Consider the following 18,240-nt stretch of genomic DNA (forward strand, 5'->3'; position numbering starts at 1 on the left):
TTTTGATATAGAGCGTTCTTCAGGAGTCATACAAGTCCAACCACCTCATTTTACAGAGATCATGTCCAAGTCCAACCACGTCAGTTTACAGAAATAAAAACTCAAGTACAGTGAGCTTAAACATCTTGCTCAATGTCATCACACAGTTAGTAAGCAGCTCAACTTAAGATTGGGACCTGGGCCCTCTGACTCTAGACATCTTGGACCAGATAAGTTACAAGGTCCTTTCCAGCCACAGCTCTACTATAATCCTCAGCATCTGAGGCTCTGGCATGTGGAAAAAGAGATTGGCCTCATTCTGCTTGGCCCGGATAGCAGAACTGGCTGTGGCTTTGGGGAAGGTGGTGACTGTGATTTTTCTGAGTACCAAAGCAATGGGGCTTGGTACCTGAAAGATCTACATAAGACAGGAATGTGGACTATGGGGTGGAAAACAATGGCCTTGACTCCTCAATTTAACTTCTGCTTTAAATTGTATCTTCTTGCCAAGCCAGAAAAGATCTTGGAAATAAATTAAATTAGATAGCTATTTGTAATATTGCTAGCATAAAGGGCATATCAATCAATTCTTCTTTGTCTCCACTGACCACCAGTGTTGTTTCCCACAGGGTCCTACCTAAACATATAGGCTTCCTGATGAGAATGTAAGCTCCTTGAAGGGCAGGAATTGCCTGGCTTTTGTATTTATATGCCCAGTGTTTAGCAGAATACTTGACACACAGTAGGGACAGGGTATGACCTGTGGTTTTACTTATATTCCAAGAACTTCTGGATGAGAAAAACTTCTTTACCATTGGAGGTCAGCAATTTCTTTGCAACTAAGTCTTAGAGAGTTGGGTCGGGGGTCTTGCATGGTTCTGAGGCCAGCTGTCCATAAACTATTCCACACTGCCCCTCGCATACAATAAGAACTTAAGAAATGTTTTACAAGCCCAGGGAAGCAACAGGCCAGTGAACACTACATACACTAATTTCATCATAGGGTTAAGCAGATACAAGTGGAGGATACATACCCTCCTGACCCTACCCATTCAATACAGACCAGTGAATCCCAGCAGAGTAAAATGTACAGAAGAGATGTAGAATGGAATAGGATCAGTAGGGAGTAGGCCCATAAGAGCAATATGATTACATAACCAGAACACATAGGTGGTCCTGCAGCACAAGAAGTGTGAACTGGCCCCTCATATATGCATTCTTGACCATGTGGGTTCCCAAGAGGTGCCCCTTATACAAGATCACTTTGCATGTCCCAAGACCCCACTGCTGCTTTACATACATTAATGGAAGAATGAATAGTGGATTCCCAGGGAGCAATGACTATTATGAATTTTCTTGCAATGCTACTTCATTAAAAGTCTTTAGGAAATTTTTTCCTTGTGTATTGTGCCTGAATGCATTCTGTTCTAACTTGGAGGCCTCTGGAACATCTATCCTAGGTACTCTGTAGGACCACTTCCATTTGGAACTACAGCTCATGAGCCTCCATTGATGTGTTCACTTTTTCACTACTCCCACTGATTACACCACTGATTTCTAAGTACACATAGAAAAATTTCCTAATAATGAAAGCTATGTAAAAGTAGAATGCGCTGCCTTATGGGGGAGCAGGTTTTCTTTCCCTGGAAGTCTTAAAGCAATTGTTGGATTGTTACTTCTCGGAATATTGCAGATGGGATTCTGGTTCAGGTATGCGCATCTCCCTTTCTCTGAGCTCCTTTCCAATCAGGAGATTTTATAACTTTCTGAAAACACTTTTTATTTTAGCGGTTTACAGGGGAATTAAAAACTACAGGAAGATCTTGCAGAAGAGATGGCTTTGAGCTGAGCCTTGAAGGAAAAAAGAAAACACATTGCACCTAATGTCAGCAAATTTTGTAATGGAGAAGGGCTTTAGAATTCCTGGAACAATAGGAAGTGACCCGATTTGCCACTGACCCATGATAATGTGAGTCAGAGGCAGAATTTGAACCTTGGTCTTCTTAACTCCAAGGCTTTTTCTATACCCATGCTGAATGGTCTATGATGAAAGAAGTGAAGAAGCAAATGTGCACTTTGATGGGCGCATTTTTTCTTACTGCTCTCCATGTGTAGGAGCCAGATCTCCTAAGTAGGAATCAAAAGCCAGTTTTATGTCAACAGTCTTGAAAGCAAGAGTAGAATAAGTTAGAGAATAAAAACTGAAGTAGCCTACCAATACAATGATTTCTCATAAGGCACAATAATCTCTTCCTATGTGTGTGCATGTGTGTGTGTGTGGGTGTATATGTATATATGTGTGTATATATGTATATATATGTATATATATCATACACACACACATACATACATATTCATACACACACACACACACACACACACACACATTACTTTAACTGAAGAGGGCCTGACGTGCCTAGCAATCACGCTGTACACCTCTCAGCCCCAAGGGTCCTGGAGACTGTGGTTACTCTGGAAAACTACAGCCCAGAAGAACCCAGTGGCATTTGTACTTGGTTCTGAAGGACATCTGGCAAGTCCAAAACAAGCATTGTGCCAGATGGTGAGGTACCTGCAGTGGGGTGGGAGGGAGATATATTTCTACTACCAGGGACAATGAAACTAAGAAGGGACTATAGATGTAGAAAAGATTCACTCAGGAACTGAACAAGGAAAGAGTCTAGGTCAAAGGGCAAATAGGCAACTTGGTGCTTTACTCAGAATATCCTGCCTTACTCTTTACTAAAGAGTTCAAATGCAGAGAAGCACTGATTTAAAACCAAAACCAAAACCTTCTTCCTTCAAATCCTTTCTTTTCTTTTCCCTTTCAGAAACTATGAAGGACTGAAATTTTCAGTCAAAGCTGGACACCCCATTAAGGGAGCTACAGGTAGTTTTTCCTTTCAAATGAGCTGAAAAGGTCTCTACATCTGTAGCATTCTCATTGTTTCCATGAGATTAACCTAATGATCAGATAGAACAATTAAGTGATCAGATGGAAACCTCCTCTCACTTGACAGATGGGCTTTACGACAAAGGTACTTTTCAGGACCATCTAGTTCTACTGTTAAAACATTCAACCATGCCCACATCCTTAAACTAGATTACTCTTCTTTTCAAGGGAACATTGTTCTCACATTGGGCATGGGTTATAAGAAATGTTGCAATTAGCAAATGGTGTTTACAACCCTGAGGGCATTATATTTCCAGCTTATTCATGAAGACTTACAAGCCCTGATGAGAACAAAACAAAGTCTAAATTGTAGGAAATTATTTAAGCCATCAGCTCCCACTGGTGGGAAGCCATAGCATGGTTAACCCTAAAACATGGAAACTCTATCAGGGTCTGTCTGGGTTTTCGCTTTACTTCCCAGAAGCCCCAAGACAGGTTGATAGTATGGGTAACTACTAGGCAAAAGTTAAGTTTAGATTTTTTTTTTTTACTTTTTGCCATTCACTCACATTTCAATCTTTGCCAGTTGCTTCAAGGGAGTTCCACGCAGCTGCTGCGCTCCCTGCATCTCCAGAAGGGTCTCTCACCATACAACTACATCCGTGGAGGGGCTCAGCTAAAGTCCTCTATCAATGATGATGCAGATTTCAAAGGAGTAGCAGAAGCTATGAAAGTGATTGGCTTCAAGCCAGAGGGGATTCAAACCATTTATAAAATTCTGGCTACTTTTCTCCATTTGGTGAGTAGACACTTCCCCCAACGCGTGCCCACAATGTGATATGTTAGGAGGTCTTGGCTCTACTGTATGGTTCTCCAAAGTAATTTGATTTGGAAAAATAGGCTTTCTCAGATTTTTAAAGAAATAAGAGTGCCTATTGTCAATTCTGGGGGCGGAGCCAAGATGGACGTGTGAAAACAGCATTTCACCAGAGCTCTCTCACAAGTTCTGTCACATTCCTATAAAAAAGTGAATCTGAGCAGATTTGAGAGAGCTAGAAACCAGGAACAGTCTGAGTGAGGCAAATTTTCAAGCCAGGGAAGTCTGAAAGGCCAACAGCAAGAATTTGTCATGCGGAGCTGCTCCAGAAAGCACCAAAACGGAAGCAGCTGCGGAAACCAACATGCAAGACAGGCTAGGAGAAAGCTGGGTGCCCGAAACCTGCAGAGTTCTCCAGGCCTTCCAACACAGGACGGCAGTCTGTGGAAGCGATGAGAGGCAGCAGCGCAACACCACCAGCTGTGAGACATCAACTACTGGGTCTTGCAGCCCAAAGGCTTCTTGAACTTCTGGGAGACATAATGGCCAAGTAAATGGCTCCAATCCCTTCCCCCCCAACCCAGAGAAATCATCAGGAAAAAATACTGGAATAGAGGAGACAGAAGTGGGGCTTCAGTGGCTGAGCAGTGGGAGTTCCTGAGTCCCAGAGGGGCAGAGCCGGCAGGTCAACACCAGGAGCCCAGACGTACCTTTGCACCCTGAGGGGAAGTGCCAGACACCAGCACAAACGACAAATAGCCGAGACCATTCCTGAAGAGCAACAGTGCTGGAGAGCAACCCCAGGGGAAGAAGAGACTTCAGGCAGTCAGACTCTTCCCTCACACCTCAGGAAACTGAAGGCTATAATACACAAAGCCAACAACTTGAATCACAATCCCCAGAATAAGAAACCTGGGACAGAGAGCCCTGAGCCCCAAAATCAGAAATTCATTGTAAAGCCAGGAAAAGGCTAACCAACATGAAGAAGAACACAAAAAAACTGAGGACCGATGATTCTTTTTATGGAGACAGGCACAATCAAAATACCAATTTGGAAGAGGATAGCAATGACACTATACCCACATCTGATACATCAAAAGGGAATGTGAACTGGTCTCAAGCCCAAAAAGTATTACTGGAAGAGCTAAAGGAGGATTTTAAAAACCAAATAAGGGAGGTAAAAGAAAAAACAGAAAAAAATGGGAAAAAAATCACTGATGAAATCAAGTCCTTAAAAAATAAGACTGGTGAAATGGCTATGGAGATTCAGAATCTAAATAGAGAAAATGACACCCTGAGAGGTAAAATCAACCAATTGGAAAAGGAGACTCAAAAGCAAAATGAAGACAGCAACTCATTAAAAATTAGAATTGAGCATGTTGAAGCTAATGACTCTATGAGGCATCAAGAAGTAGTCAAACAAAATATAAGAATGAAAAAATAGAAAAAAATGTGAAATATCTGATTGGAAAAACAACTGACCGGGAAAATAGATCCAGGAGAGACAATTTAAGAATTATTGGTCTACTGGAAATCCACGATGAAAAAAAGAGTACCTGACAGTACCTTTGAACCAGAGGGTAAAACAGTCATTGAAAGAATCCACCGATCACCCCCTGAAAGAGATCTCAAATTGAAAACACTGAGAAATATTATACCCACATTTCAGAATTACAAAGTCAAGGAGAAAATACTGCAAGCAGCCAAAAAGAAACAATTCAAATACCGTGGAACTACAGTCAGGATCATGCAGGATCTCTCAGCTTCTACATTAAATTACAGGAAAAACTGGAATATAATATTATGGAAGGGCAAAGGAGCTGGGACTACAACCAAGGATCAACTACCCAGCAAAATTAAGCATAATTTTTCAGGCAAAGAGATGGACATTCAACAAAATAAGGGAATTCCAGACCTTCCTGATGAAAAGGCCAGAACTCAGTGGAAAATTTGACCTTCAAATACAAAACTCAAGAGACATAAAAAGGTAAACAGGGGGAAAAAACCCATGAAACTTATTAATCAACAAGGGTAAATTAGTGACATCTTTATATAGGATTCCATCATATTATGTATGATATATAACATACATATACGTATATATGTTAATTATATGACATATTATGACAATTGAAAGGGATACACATAGAGTGTGAATGTCTGTATAAAATAACTGATATAAGGATAAAAAACATAATCAAGAGATGTAAAGGGAGGGCTTTGAGAGAAGAGGTAAGGAGGTAGTAGAAAAGGGTAAATTACAGCAAATGAAGAGGAACAAAAACACATTATAATAGAGGGAAAGAAGTGAGGGAGAAGAGCAGTATTTGAGCTTTACTGTCATCGGATCTGGTTTAAAAAGGGAATAACATACCCTAATATAGAAATCTAACTTGTCCTCAGGCAGTGAGAGGGGAAAGAGGGAAACAAAGGAAGGAGGGGTGGTCAAAAGGGAGGGAAGAAGTAGCAAGGGGAAACCAGTAAGATAAGGGAAGGGACTCAAGAGGGAGGGTAAACTGAGGAAGGTGGTAGTCAAAACAAAACTTTGTTGAGGAGTGCAAGGGGAAAGAGAGAAATTAAAGCATTAACAGGGGGAAATAGGATGGAGAAAAAGACACAGATAGAAATCGTAAAGGTGAATGTGAATGGAATGAACTCTCCCATAAAATGGAAGCAGATAGCAGAATGGATTAAAAACCATAACCCTACAATACGCTGTTTACAAGAAACACATTTGAAACAGGGAGATACACACAGGGTAAAGGTAAAAGGCAGGAGGAAAATATATTGTGCTTCAGCTAAAGTAAAAGAAAGCAGGTGTAGCAATCCTAATCTCAGACAAAGCAAAAATAAAGATACATTTAATTAAAAGAGATAAGGAAGGACACTACATCCTGCTAAAAGGCACCATAAACAATGAATCAATATCATTGTTTAACATATATGCACCAAGTGGTATGGCATGCAAATTCTTAGAGGAGAGGTTAAGGGAATTACAGGAAGAAATAGATAGCAAAACTATTAACAATGGGAGACCTCAACCTCCCCCTCTCTGAACCTGATAAGTCTAACCTCAAAATAAATAAGAAAGAAGTTAAGGAGGTGAACAGAATTTTAGAAAAGGCAGATATAACAGACATCTGGAGAAAAGTGAATGGGCATAAAAAGGAATATACTTTTTTCTCAGCAGTACATGGCACATACTCAAAAGCTGACCATATACTAGGGGATAGAAACCTCACAATCCAGTGCAGAAAGGCAGAAGCAGTCAAAGCATACTTTTCAGATCATGATGCAATAAAAATTATTTTTAATAAAGAACCAGGTAAAAATAAGCTAAAAATTAATTGGGAACTAAATAATACAATTCTAAAGAATGAGTGGGCCAAAGAACAAATCAGAGAAACAATTAATAACTTCATTCGAGAGAATGACAATAATGAGACAACATACCAAAACTTATGGGATGAAGCAAAAGCAGTTCTTAGGGGACGTTTTATATCTCTAAATGCTTACATGACTAAAATAGAGAAAAAGGAGAGCAATGAATTGGGCATACAACTGAAAAAGCTAGAAAAAGAACAAACTGAAAATCCCCAAATAAATACCAAACTAGAAATACTGAAAATCAAAGGAGAGATTAATAAAATTGAAATCAAGAAAACTATTGAATTAATAAGTAAAACAAAGAGCTGGTTTTATGAAAAAACCAATAAAATTGATAAACCTTTGGTGAATTTGATTTTTTTTATTTTATTTTTTAATTTAAATTTATTTAACATATTTAGTTTTCAGCATTGATTTTCACAACAGTTTGAATTACATATTTTCTCCCCATTTATACCCTCCCCCCCAACTCCAAGATGGCTTATATTCTGGTTGCTCTGTTCCCCAGTCAGCCCTCCCCTCTATCACCCCCCTCCCCTCTCATCCCCTTTTCCCTTCCTTTCTTGTAGGGCAAGGTAAATTTCTACGCCCCATTGCCTGTGTATCTTATTTTTTAGTTGCATGCAAAAACTCTTTTTTTTGTTTTTGAACATTGTTTCCAAAACTTTGAGTTCCAAATTCTCTCCCCTCTTCCCTTCCCACCCACCCTCCCTAAGAAGTCGAGCAATTCAACCTAGGTCGCATGTGTATCATTATGTATAACCCTTCCACAATACTCATGTTGTGAAAGACTAACTACATTTTGCTCCTTCCCAACCCATCCCGCTTTATTGAATTTTCTCCCTTGACCCTGTCCCCTTTCCAAAGTGTTTGTTTTGATTACCTCCACCCCCATCTGCCTTCCCCTCCATCATCCCCCCCTTTTATTTTTTTTATCTTCCTCCCTCTTCTTTCCTGAGGGGTAAGATACCCAACTGAGTATGTATGGTATTCCCTCCTCAGGCCAAATCTGATGAGAGCAAGGTTCACTCATTCCCCCTCACCTGCCCTCTCCCCTCCTCCCACAGAACTGCTTCCTCTTGCTACCTTTATGCGAGATAATCCACCCCATTCTATCTCTCCCTATCTCCCTCTCTCAGTAGTTGCTCTCTCATCCCTTAATTTCATTTTATTTCTTTTAGATATCTTCCCTTCATCTTCAACTCACCCTGTGTCTGCTCTCTCTCTTTTACATATATATACACACATACACACACACACACATATATATACATACATACACATACATACATATACACATAGATATATACATACATACACATTACATATATATATATATATATAATATATATATATATATATATATATATATATATATATGCATATTCCCTTCAGCTACCCTAATACTGAGGTCTCATGAATCATACATGTCATCTTTCCATGTAGGAATGTAAACAAAACAGTTCAACTTTAGTAAGTCCCTTGCAATTTCTGTTTCTTGATTACCTTTTCAAGCTTCTCTTGATTCTTGTGTTTGAAAGTCAAATTTTCTATTCAGTTCTGGTCTTTTCACTGAGAAAGCTTGAAAGTCCTCTATTTTATTGAAAATCCATATTTTGCCTTGGAGCATGATACTCAGTTTTGCTGGGTAGGTGATTCTAGGTTTGAATCCTAGCTCCATTGACCTCTGGAATATCGTATTCCAGGCCCTTCGATCTCTTAATGTAGAAGCTGCCAGATCTGGGGTTATTCTGATTGGGTTTCCACAATACTCAAATTGTTTTTTGTGGCTGCTTGCAGTATTTCCTCCTTGATCTGGGAGCTCTGGAATTTGGTGACAATATTCCTAGGAGATTTCTTTTTGGCATCTATTTGAGGAGGCGATCGATGGATTCTTTCAATTTCTATTTTGCCCTGTGGCTCTAGAATAGCAGGGCATTTCTCCTTGATAATTTCTTGAAAGATGATATCTAGGCTCTTTTTTTGATCATGGCTTTCAGGTAGTCCAATAATTTTTAAATTATCTCTCCTGGATCTATTTTCCAGGTCAGTGGTTTTTCCAATGAGATATTTCACATTGTCTTCCATTTTTTCATTCCTTTGGTTCTGTTTTATAATATCCTGATTTCTCATAAAGTAACTAGCTTCCACTTGCTCCAATCTAATTTTTAAAGTAGTATTTTCTTCAGTGGTCTTTTGGGCCTCCTTTTCCATTTGGCTAATTCTGCCTTTCAAGGCATTCTTCTCCTCATTGGCTTTTTGGAGCTCTTTTGCCATTTGAGTTAATCTATTTTTTAAGGTGTTGTTTTCTTCAGTATAGTTTTCAGTATTTTTTGGGTGTCCTTTAGCAAGTCATGGTGAATTTGATTTTAAAAAAGAAGAAAATCAAATTACCAGTATCAAAAATGAAAAGGGTGAATTCCCCTCTAATGAAGAGGAAATCAAAACAGTAATTAGGAATTATTTTGCCCAATTGTATGCCCATAAATTTGACAACCTTAGGACTATGGATGAATATCTATAAAAACATAAATTGCCCAGGTTAACAGAAGAGGAAGTAAAATTCCTAAATAATCCCATCTCAGAAAAAGAAATTGAGCAAGCCATCAACGAACTCCCTAGGAAAAAATCTCCAGGGTCAGATGGTTTTACATGTGAATTTTATCAAACATTCAAAGAACAATTAATTCCTATACTTTGTAGATTATTTGGGAAAATAGGTGAAGAAGGAGTCCTACCAAGTTCTTTTTATGACATGAATATGGTACTAATACCCAAACCAGGTAGAGTCAAAACAGAGAAAGAAAACTATAGACCAATTTCCCTAATGAATATTCATGCAAATATTTTAAATAAAATATTAGCAAAAAGATTACAGCAACTTATCACGAGAATAATACACTATGACCAGGCAGGATTTATTCCAGGAATGCAAGGCTGGTTCAATATTAGGAAAACTATTACCATAATTGACCGTATCATCAACAAAACTAGCAGAAACCATATGATCATCTCAAGAGATGCAGAAAAAGCCTTTGACAAAAAGCACCTGTTCCTATTAAAAACCCTAGAAAGCATAGGAATAAATGGAGCCTTCCTTAAAATTATAAAAAGCATCTACCTAAAACAATCAACAAGCATTATTTGTAATGGGGATAAGCTAGATGCATTCCCAATAAGATCAGGGGTGAAACAAGGATGTCCATTATCACCCCTACTATTCAATTTGGTACTAGAAACATTAGCTGTAGCAATAAGAGGAGAAAAAGAAATTGAAGGAATTAGGATAGGCAAACCAGAAACCAAATTATCACTTTTTGCAGATGATATGATGATTTACTTAGAGAATTCTAGAGGATCAAGTAAAAAACTACCTGAAATAATAAACAACTTTAGCAAAGTTGCAGGATATAAAATAAACCCACATAAATCCTCTGTATTCCTATATATTACTAACAAAGCCCAACAGCAAGAGAGAGAAAGAGAAATTCCATTCAAAGTTACTGGAGACACTATAAAATATTTGGGAGTCTATCTGCCGAGACAAACCCAGGGATTATATGAACATAATTATGAAATAGTTTTCACACTAATAAAGTCAGATCTAAATAAATGGAAAAATATCAGTTGCTCATGGTTAGGCCGAGCTAATATAATAAAAATGACAATTTTACCTAAATTAATTTATCTATTCAGTGTCATACCAACTGAACTACCAAAAAATTATTTTACAGAGCTGGATAAAACAATAACAAAATTCATCTGGAAGAACAACAGGTCTAGAATATCTAGGGAATTAATGAAAAGAAATGCTAGGGAAGGTGGCCTAGCCATACAAGATATTAAACTGTACCATAAAGCAGCAGTCATCAAAACTACCTGGTACTGGCTAAGAAACAGAGTCATGGATCAGTGGAATAGGATACGTACACAAGGCGCAGTAGTCAACGACTATAGCAATCTACTCTTTGGAAAACCCAAAGAATCCAGCTTCTGGGCTAAGAATTCACTATTTCACAAAAACTGGGAAAATTGGAAAATGGTAGGGCAGAAACTGGCCATAGACCAATATCTTACACCATATACCAAAACAAAGTCAAAATGTGTTCATGATTTAGGAATAAAGGCTGATAGTACAAGCAATTTTGGAGAACAAGGAATAGTTTACCTACTGGATTTATGGAGAAGCAAAGAATTCATGACACAACAAGAGATAGAGAGCATTACAAAATGCAAAACGGATAATTTTGATTATGTTAAACTGAAATGTTTTTGTATAAAAAAGCCAATGCAACAAAGATAAAGGCCTCATCTGTAAAATATGCAGGAAACTGAGCCAAATACATAGGAATACAAGTCATTCCCCAATTGAGAAATGGTCAAAGGATATGAACAGGCAATTTTCAGAGGAAGAAATTAAATATATCTATAGGCATATGAAAAAATGCTCAAAATCACTACCGATTAGAGAAACGCAAATCAAAACAACTCTTAGGTACCACATCTCTCCTGTCAGATTGGCTAAAATGACAAAACAGGAAAATGATAAATGCTGGAGAGGATGTGGGAAAATTGGAACATTGTTACATTGCTGGTGGAGTTGTGAACTGATCCAGCCGTTCTGTAGAGCAATTTGGAAGTTTGCCCAAAGGGCTATAAAAATGTTCATACCCTTTGACCCAGCAATACCACTTCTAGAGTTGTATCCCAAAGAGATCACACAAGTGGGAAAAGGACCCATATGTACAAAAATATTTATAGCAGCTCTTTTTGTAGTAGCTAAGAATTGGAAATCAAGGGGGTGCCCATCAATTGGAGAATGGCTGAACAAGCTGTGGTATATGAAGGTAATGGAATACTATTGTGCTATAAGAAATGGGGATGATACAGACTTCATAACAACCTGGAAAAACCTACAGAACAATGCTGAGTGAGTGGAGCAGAACCAGGAGAACATTATATACAACCACAGATATATGGATTCTATGAGGACTAACCCTGATAGACTTTGCTCTTCTCAGCAACACACGGTGCAAAGACAACTCCAATGGACTCACGATGGAGAATGCTATCTACATCCAGAGAAAGAACTATGAAGTATGAATGCGGATTGAGGCACACTTTATGCCTGCCTTTTTTCCTCTTTTTTTCTCTCTTTTGTTTTTGTTTTTGGGGGGTTTTTTGGTTCTGTTTTTTCTTTCTCATGATTCATTCCATTGGTCATAATTCTTCTTCACAACTTGACTAGTGTGTAAATGAATTCAATACAAAGTTATACATAGAAGATATATCGGATTCCATGCCGTCTTGGGGAGGGAGGGAAAAAAATTTGGAACTCAGTATTATGTAGAACTGAGTGTTGTAAACTAAAAATAAAAAATAAAATTAAAAAAATAGAAAAAGCAAGTTAAGTTTAAAAATGGTACCTGAGCTCTGAAATTACCCTCCAGAATTGTTTATAGATAAGAAAAGAATAGCAAACTACAATTTTGTTCTATCATCAGCAATGATCTTAAAAGTACACTAAGAAGGCCTACATGGTGAGATTTCAGATTTATGTGGAAGGCTCCCTGTTCCCCAAAACAACTTTTCTTCATTGGTCACTGATGAATGAAATCTCCAATAACAGAAAGTTTTATCTCTATCCTAAGATTTGATGTGTTCATATTCAAATTCCTTCCAGAGAAACACTTTGAGCCAATTAATTATTGTTACACTTTAGCATAAAGAATATTTCCTGAAAGTAGGTTTGATATATAGGATGAGAGCAAGAGGGCTGCCTGAGGACACTAACTGCCTGGAAAGAACACCAGAGAGGAAAGGCTGGAGACATCAAAACACATTTTATCTCTATAATTTTGAGATGGTCTACCTTGATTAGCAAAATAAAATAATCACTGATTAGGACTTCACTGATCACAAATATGTGATAATTCAGACAGGATATTTATGATTTCACTAAGTTCAAAAAGGTCTTTGCACATTTATAGGGATTTATTTGGGAATGGGAAAAATCTAATCAAAACCACAGATATCAAGCGCTAAGTCCAGAAATTACACATTATGTTTTAAGTATGTTTATGAATAATTATCATATCAAGTGAGAAGCAGCTTGCTGCAGCAGAGATAATCCTTGGTGTCAGGAAGATGTGAGTTCAAGTCCTACCTTTTTAATCATGATGGCTACAAACCCTGGATAAGTCACTTAAGTTCTCAGTGCCCCACCCTCCTCCACAAGTCTCTAAAGTTGTTAAGCTTCAAAGCTGTTATCAACCTGCATTGGGAGAGGGGGTTACTCCCCAGGAACTCCCTTTACAGGTCAAGGTCAAAAAAAAAAGTCTAAACCTTCACAAAATCCTATTTCCATTCTTTATCATGGAATGGAGGCATCTGTTGATTCTGATGGCCCTGCCTGAAGAGTAAAGGCTGTGACAGCTTCTACTCAACTACAAAGGCTTCTAGCAGTCAATCAACAAGCACTTATTAAGCCCCTACTAAGTATGGTGCAGGGAAGCCTGCTTTTAAGAAGTTTATATGTACATATAACAAAATAAATGCAAGGAAACTAGGAGTAAGACACTAATCGCAGGGTGAATGTCCCCCAGAGACAGAACATGTTTGCTCTCTGAGGACTAGCTTTGCTAGGCCTTGAGAAACTTGCATTAGAGTGATTGGGGGTGAGGGTGGGGAATTCTCTCATTATAACAGACATTTCTATAAATCAAATTATACTATACTTTCCTATTGATTTAATTGGAGACAAATTCTCTTGGGTCCCAAGGTATAACAGAAATGTCACTTGGGAAATACAGTAAATTTTTTAAACATGCATTAAATGAATGAGTGTGTTGAAATGTGTATGTTGCAAACTGTAGACTGGCATGGGTAAAAGGAGTTCCTTAAATCAGTGAAATTACAGGTCCTAACCACCACCATCACAACCATCAACAACATACATATGGGTATTAGTTATTATAGCACTGATTATGTAATAGATTCGTTCTTCTATTTTTTTTGCCAGTTCTTCACATCTCTGAACAAAATGTTTTGGGTTTTTCATTTAAAATGAAGGAGGTAACAGGAAGTATTTTTCCAACTCAATATTTTCCTCCTTACCTATAAACATTTCTACAATTGTTTATTAAAAATTAAAATACATTTATCATTTTCTGATACTGTATATCTAGTGAGAATTCTAATCATCCTGTTAGGGAAAATAACAAGCACATTATTCATCAAATGTACACATGCACCTTATTTCACAGAGCAGATGTGTTCCCAAAAAACTGGCTGCAATACAAATTTCTGTAAGTCAAATGATACCTTCCCACTTATTTACTTGGAGATGAAAATTCCCATAGTAGAATAATCCCAAGATGATAGCTATGTCACTTAGGAAATAAAGCAAGTATTTTAAAGACACATTAAAAGAAAAATAATCACTTTCCAATAAAACAATATCACACGATTCTTAAATTTAAAACTGCAAGGCACTTCAGACCCCCCATTCTTCAGACATCCTCCATTTAGCTTTTAAAGCTCATCACAAACCTGGCTTCAACCTACTTGTGAAATCTCATTATATATCAACTCTCAGCACCTGCTTCATGCCCCTTCAGTTCATTCAGTTCAATGGTCCTTTTCTCTGTTCTCCACACTATCCCATCTCCCATCTCCATGCCATCACACTGGCAACACCAAAGGCTGGGAACGTGCTTCCCCCATTTATGTTTCACAGACTCTTTTTGCTTCCTTCTAGCCTTTTCCTGATTCCCCAAAAGCTGGAGCTTTCCTTCCTTAACAACTTCAAGTTTCTTTCATCCTTGGGTCTGGTTTTTTTTTTTCAAATTTTCTGTCAAATTGTCCACCCAAATTTCTTCATATTTCTGTTACTCAGCACCATCAGATCTCTTTGGTCATAATTTGGGGGGTCCCTCTCTACTTGGTCCTTTACAATACACGTCCGTATATTCAAGGTAACTGGAGTGTCTCATTTTATTCCCTTATAAATTTTACAATTAAAACTACACATTTACATTGATGCAAACCAGCCTCCAAGTCCCTATCAACAGTTGTGCCTTACTCCACAATCACTTCAGGAAAAGAGATGTACTTTGCTGCAATATGTTCCTCAAAGAGCTGATTAAATTTAAGATTAAATTTTCTTATAAAGCAAATAAAAACTAAAATGCACAAAGGTTTATTTCTTAGTAATCCTATGGCAAAATGATTTGTACATTAAAGAATCTTCACATAAAGTTAAGTAATTATCGCTTAATTTTTGTAAATCTAGACTTGGACATACCACTTTTGTTTCAAAGTAAGGTAACTTCAATAAATTAGAATTGTGACTGTATGGCCACCCTATATATGCTCACCAAAACTCAGATGGTAATGATTTGTTGATTTTTAAAAAGCAATTTTCCAAAACCAAAGCACAACCACAGTATTAAATAGAAATGTAAATGAACACGGACATATACATTACAGACAACTGATTTTTCAAGCCCTCTAGTTAAAAAAGAAAAAATGTTGATACAACTTAGTCAAACATCATGGGACTTACATAATCATGGAAGGCTTTAGCTTCACTTGAGTGTTCACAAGTTTCACGTCTTTCTGGTGCTGCACAGTAGAGATCCCAAAATACACTATAAAAAATAAAACAACAGTAAGAAAAAGTCATAGTATCAGTATGAGAAAATAACCAATTCCCCTAATGCAAAGACTTTTGGAACAATCTTGCTTTTCTGCAGCAAAATTTTCTTCTTAAGACAACATAACCTACCATTAGGAAAGTTAACATGTGACATTCATATAATTTTAGGGTACCTCCAGGAGTTTATTTCCCACAAGACTGGAAGGTGTTTTAGATGAGCTATTCCTGAACTGTGTATAAATGAAATTATTTAACATCTATGAATTAAAAATCAACACTGAAAAACAAAATTTAAAAAATCAACACATCCATCCATATATAGTAATGTTTTTCAAAGTTACTCAAAAGGATTTATGGAAATCATATAAGTCATTTTCAAGATAATCCCTGAAGTAGTGAAAAGGTAAGTAAAATATCATAATTTAATTGATGGAGAACAAAGATATTTGTTCATTTGTCCAAGATTATTGAGTTGTTCAGTGAGGAATTGTACTCATTTTAGCCAATTTTTCTGCCCACTAAAACACATCGAAGCAACATTTCTTCAAATGTTTTCTCTTTCTACAATGAAAAGAACAAAGTTATTCCGAATTCTAAGAATGTAAGTTTGATGATTATTCCAATAAGATATTTCCTCTTCCATGTAAGATCTAATACAAAGAAGTTTCTGGTAAGTGTTCTGTAGTACGGAAAACTTTTTTTTTTCTTATTTTAAAATTATCAGTCTGTACTTATTTGGAAATAATGCTACATAACACTAAAGATTTCCTCAGTTGTAATATCCACACGATTGAATAAAAGATAAAAGAAGTTTTGAAAAGATCTTAGAACTCGTAATAGTATTTCTACAGGACAAGGAGTTTTGTTTTTGTGAAAACTGATCAGCATGCCCTTTTAATCTTCAAAGAAAGGTACTACATCTCTTAGGGTATAGATGGCAAGCCTAGAAGACTCTCCTGATCTATGTGGTTTTTGTTCATGATTTTCCATAAAACCTCTCTAAAAGATCCACCAAAAACACTGGAAGATTTCCTCTGTTCCATTTAATCTTCCTTGGGCATCAGTTCAGCCACACTACCACAATTCTCTGTTGGTGTTTCATATTTAAATTCTTTCCTTGTTCTCTGGATTTTTGTTATAATACATCTTTTTTTTCTCTCACTGAAAAAAAATGGCTCATCTTTAATATCGCTACTCAAAGGCAAATCATTTTTGGTAAGACTCTTACAACCTTCAACGTCCTTTCCAATTGATTGTTCTTTTGTTCTGCCTATGAGTCTGATTGCACTTACAGTGTTCCATGATTTATAGCTCTACAGCATTACAGAAATAATATTGGTGCTTTTTAAAAATGGACTGTTGAAAAGGCCAAACAGTTTCCCAAATTCAGTATACCCAAATTCTTCTTTTTCTTAAGTTGTAGGCCCTCCTCGTTGTCCACTTGCCCAAGGAACATATACCAATATCCACTTTGGTTTCAATCAGAGAACAAAAGTTAGGCCAAGAGACAGCATGGCTTAGTAGACAGAATGCAAGGGTTTAGTTTCAAGAAGATATGGGTTCAAATTCAGCTTCAAGATGTTATTATTTAGTTGTTCTTGGAAATGTTGATTAACCTCTATACAACTTTCTAGGACTTGATAAATTATAGGCAGATTAAAATCTGCCTAATGGGAAGGAATTCCTATACTAAAAATCTCTTTTAAATAATTATCCATTTCTTTGGGAAGAAGTTTCTTTAGTGTTATGCATCATGGCTAAATTAGTATAATATCATCTATAAGAACCTTACACCAGGACTCCCCATCCCTGTTGGATCAAATATAAAAGTAACTGTTCGGTATTCAAAACCCTTTATAACATACTCTACTCTCTTCTTTTCCAGTCTCCTTACAGTTTATGCCTCCCTATGTACTCTGCAATGCAGTAACACTGGCTGTCACTCAAAAAGAAAACTTCATCTCCAAGCTGGACATTCTCACCGGCTGTCCCCCATGCATGGAATTTTCTCCCTCCTCATCCCCATCTACTGGCTTCCCTGGCTTCCTTCAAGTACTAATAAAATCCCACCTTCTGCAGGAAGCCTTTCCCGGGCCCTCTCAATTCTAGCACTTTCCCTCTGTTGATTATTTCTAATTTATCTTCTACATAGATCATTTGTGCATAATTATTTGCAGGTTGTTTCCCTAACTGGAAAATGAGCCCCTTGGGAGTAGGGGCTATCTTTTACCTTTTTTTTAATAACCCTAGAGATTAGCACAGTGCCTATGGCACATAGTAGGTGCTTGATAAATGTTTATTGACTGACTGGCTGACCGACCATCAATACAAAATGTTTCTATTTGGGCATTGTGCAAAAATTCCTTCTTCACACGGGTAAACACATTAAGTGAACTTGGGTCTTTTTTGTAGTTCTTATGCTGTTGGCATTAAATGGATTGTTGAACAGAATTATCGTGAAGGTGGTATCATCGATTCTGTGATGACTTTTAACATATGCATGGG

At 37.3% G+C, this 18,240-nt stretch overlaps 1 protein-coding gene across 2 annotated transcripts in view; it reads right to left on the reverse strand.

Moving 5' to 3' along the window:
* Positions 1–18,240, reverse strand: part of SSBP2 (single stranded DNA binding protein 2) — a 424,376-nt gene that overhangs the window by 226,825 nt on the left and 179,311 nt on the right. For both annotated transcript variants that reach the window (XM_036741120.1, XM_036741118.1), the window contains exon 4: positions 15,643–15,727. In XM_036741120.1, coding sequence (XP_036597015.1) covers positions 15,643–15,727 — 85 coding nt within the window. The remainder of the gene's footprint in view (positions 1–15,642; positions 15,728–18,240) is intronic.

The sequence above is a fragment of the Trichosurus vulpecula genome, chromosome 1 (genome assembly GCF_011100635.1).
Source record: "Trichosurus vulpecula isolate mTriVul1 chromosome 1, mTriVul1.pri, whole genome shotgun sequence".
Lineage (NCBI taxonomy): Eukaryota > Metazoa > Chordata > Mammalia > Diprotodontia > Phalangeridae > Trichosurus > Trichosurus vulpecula.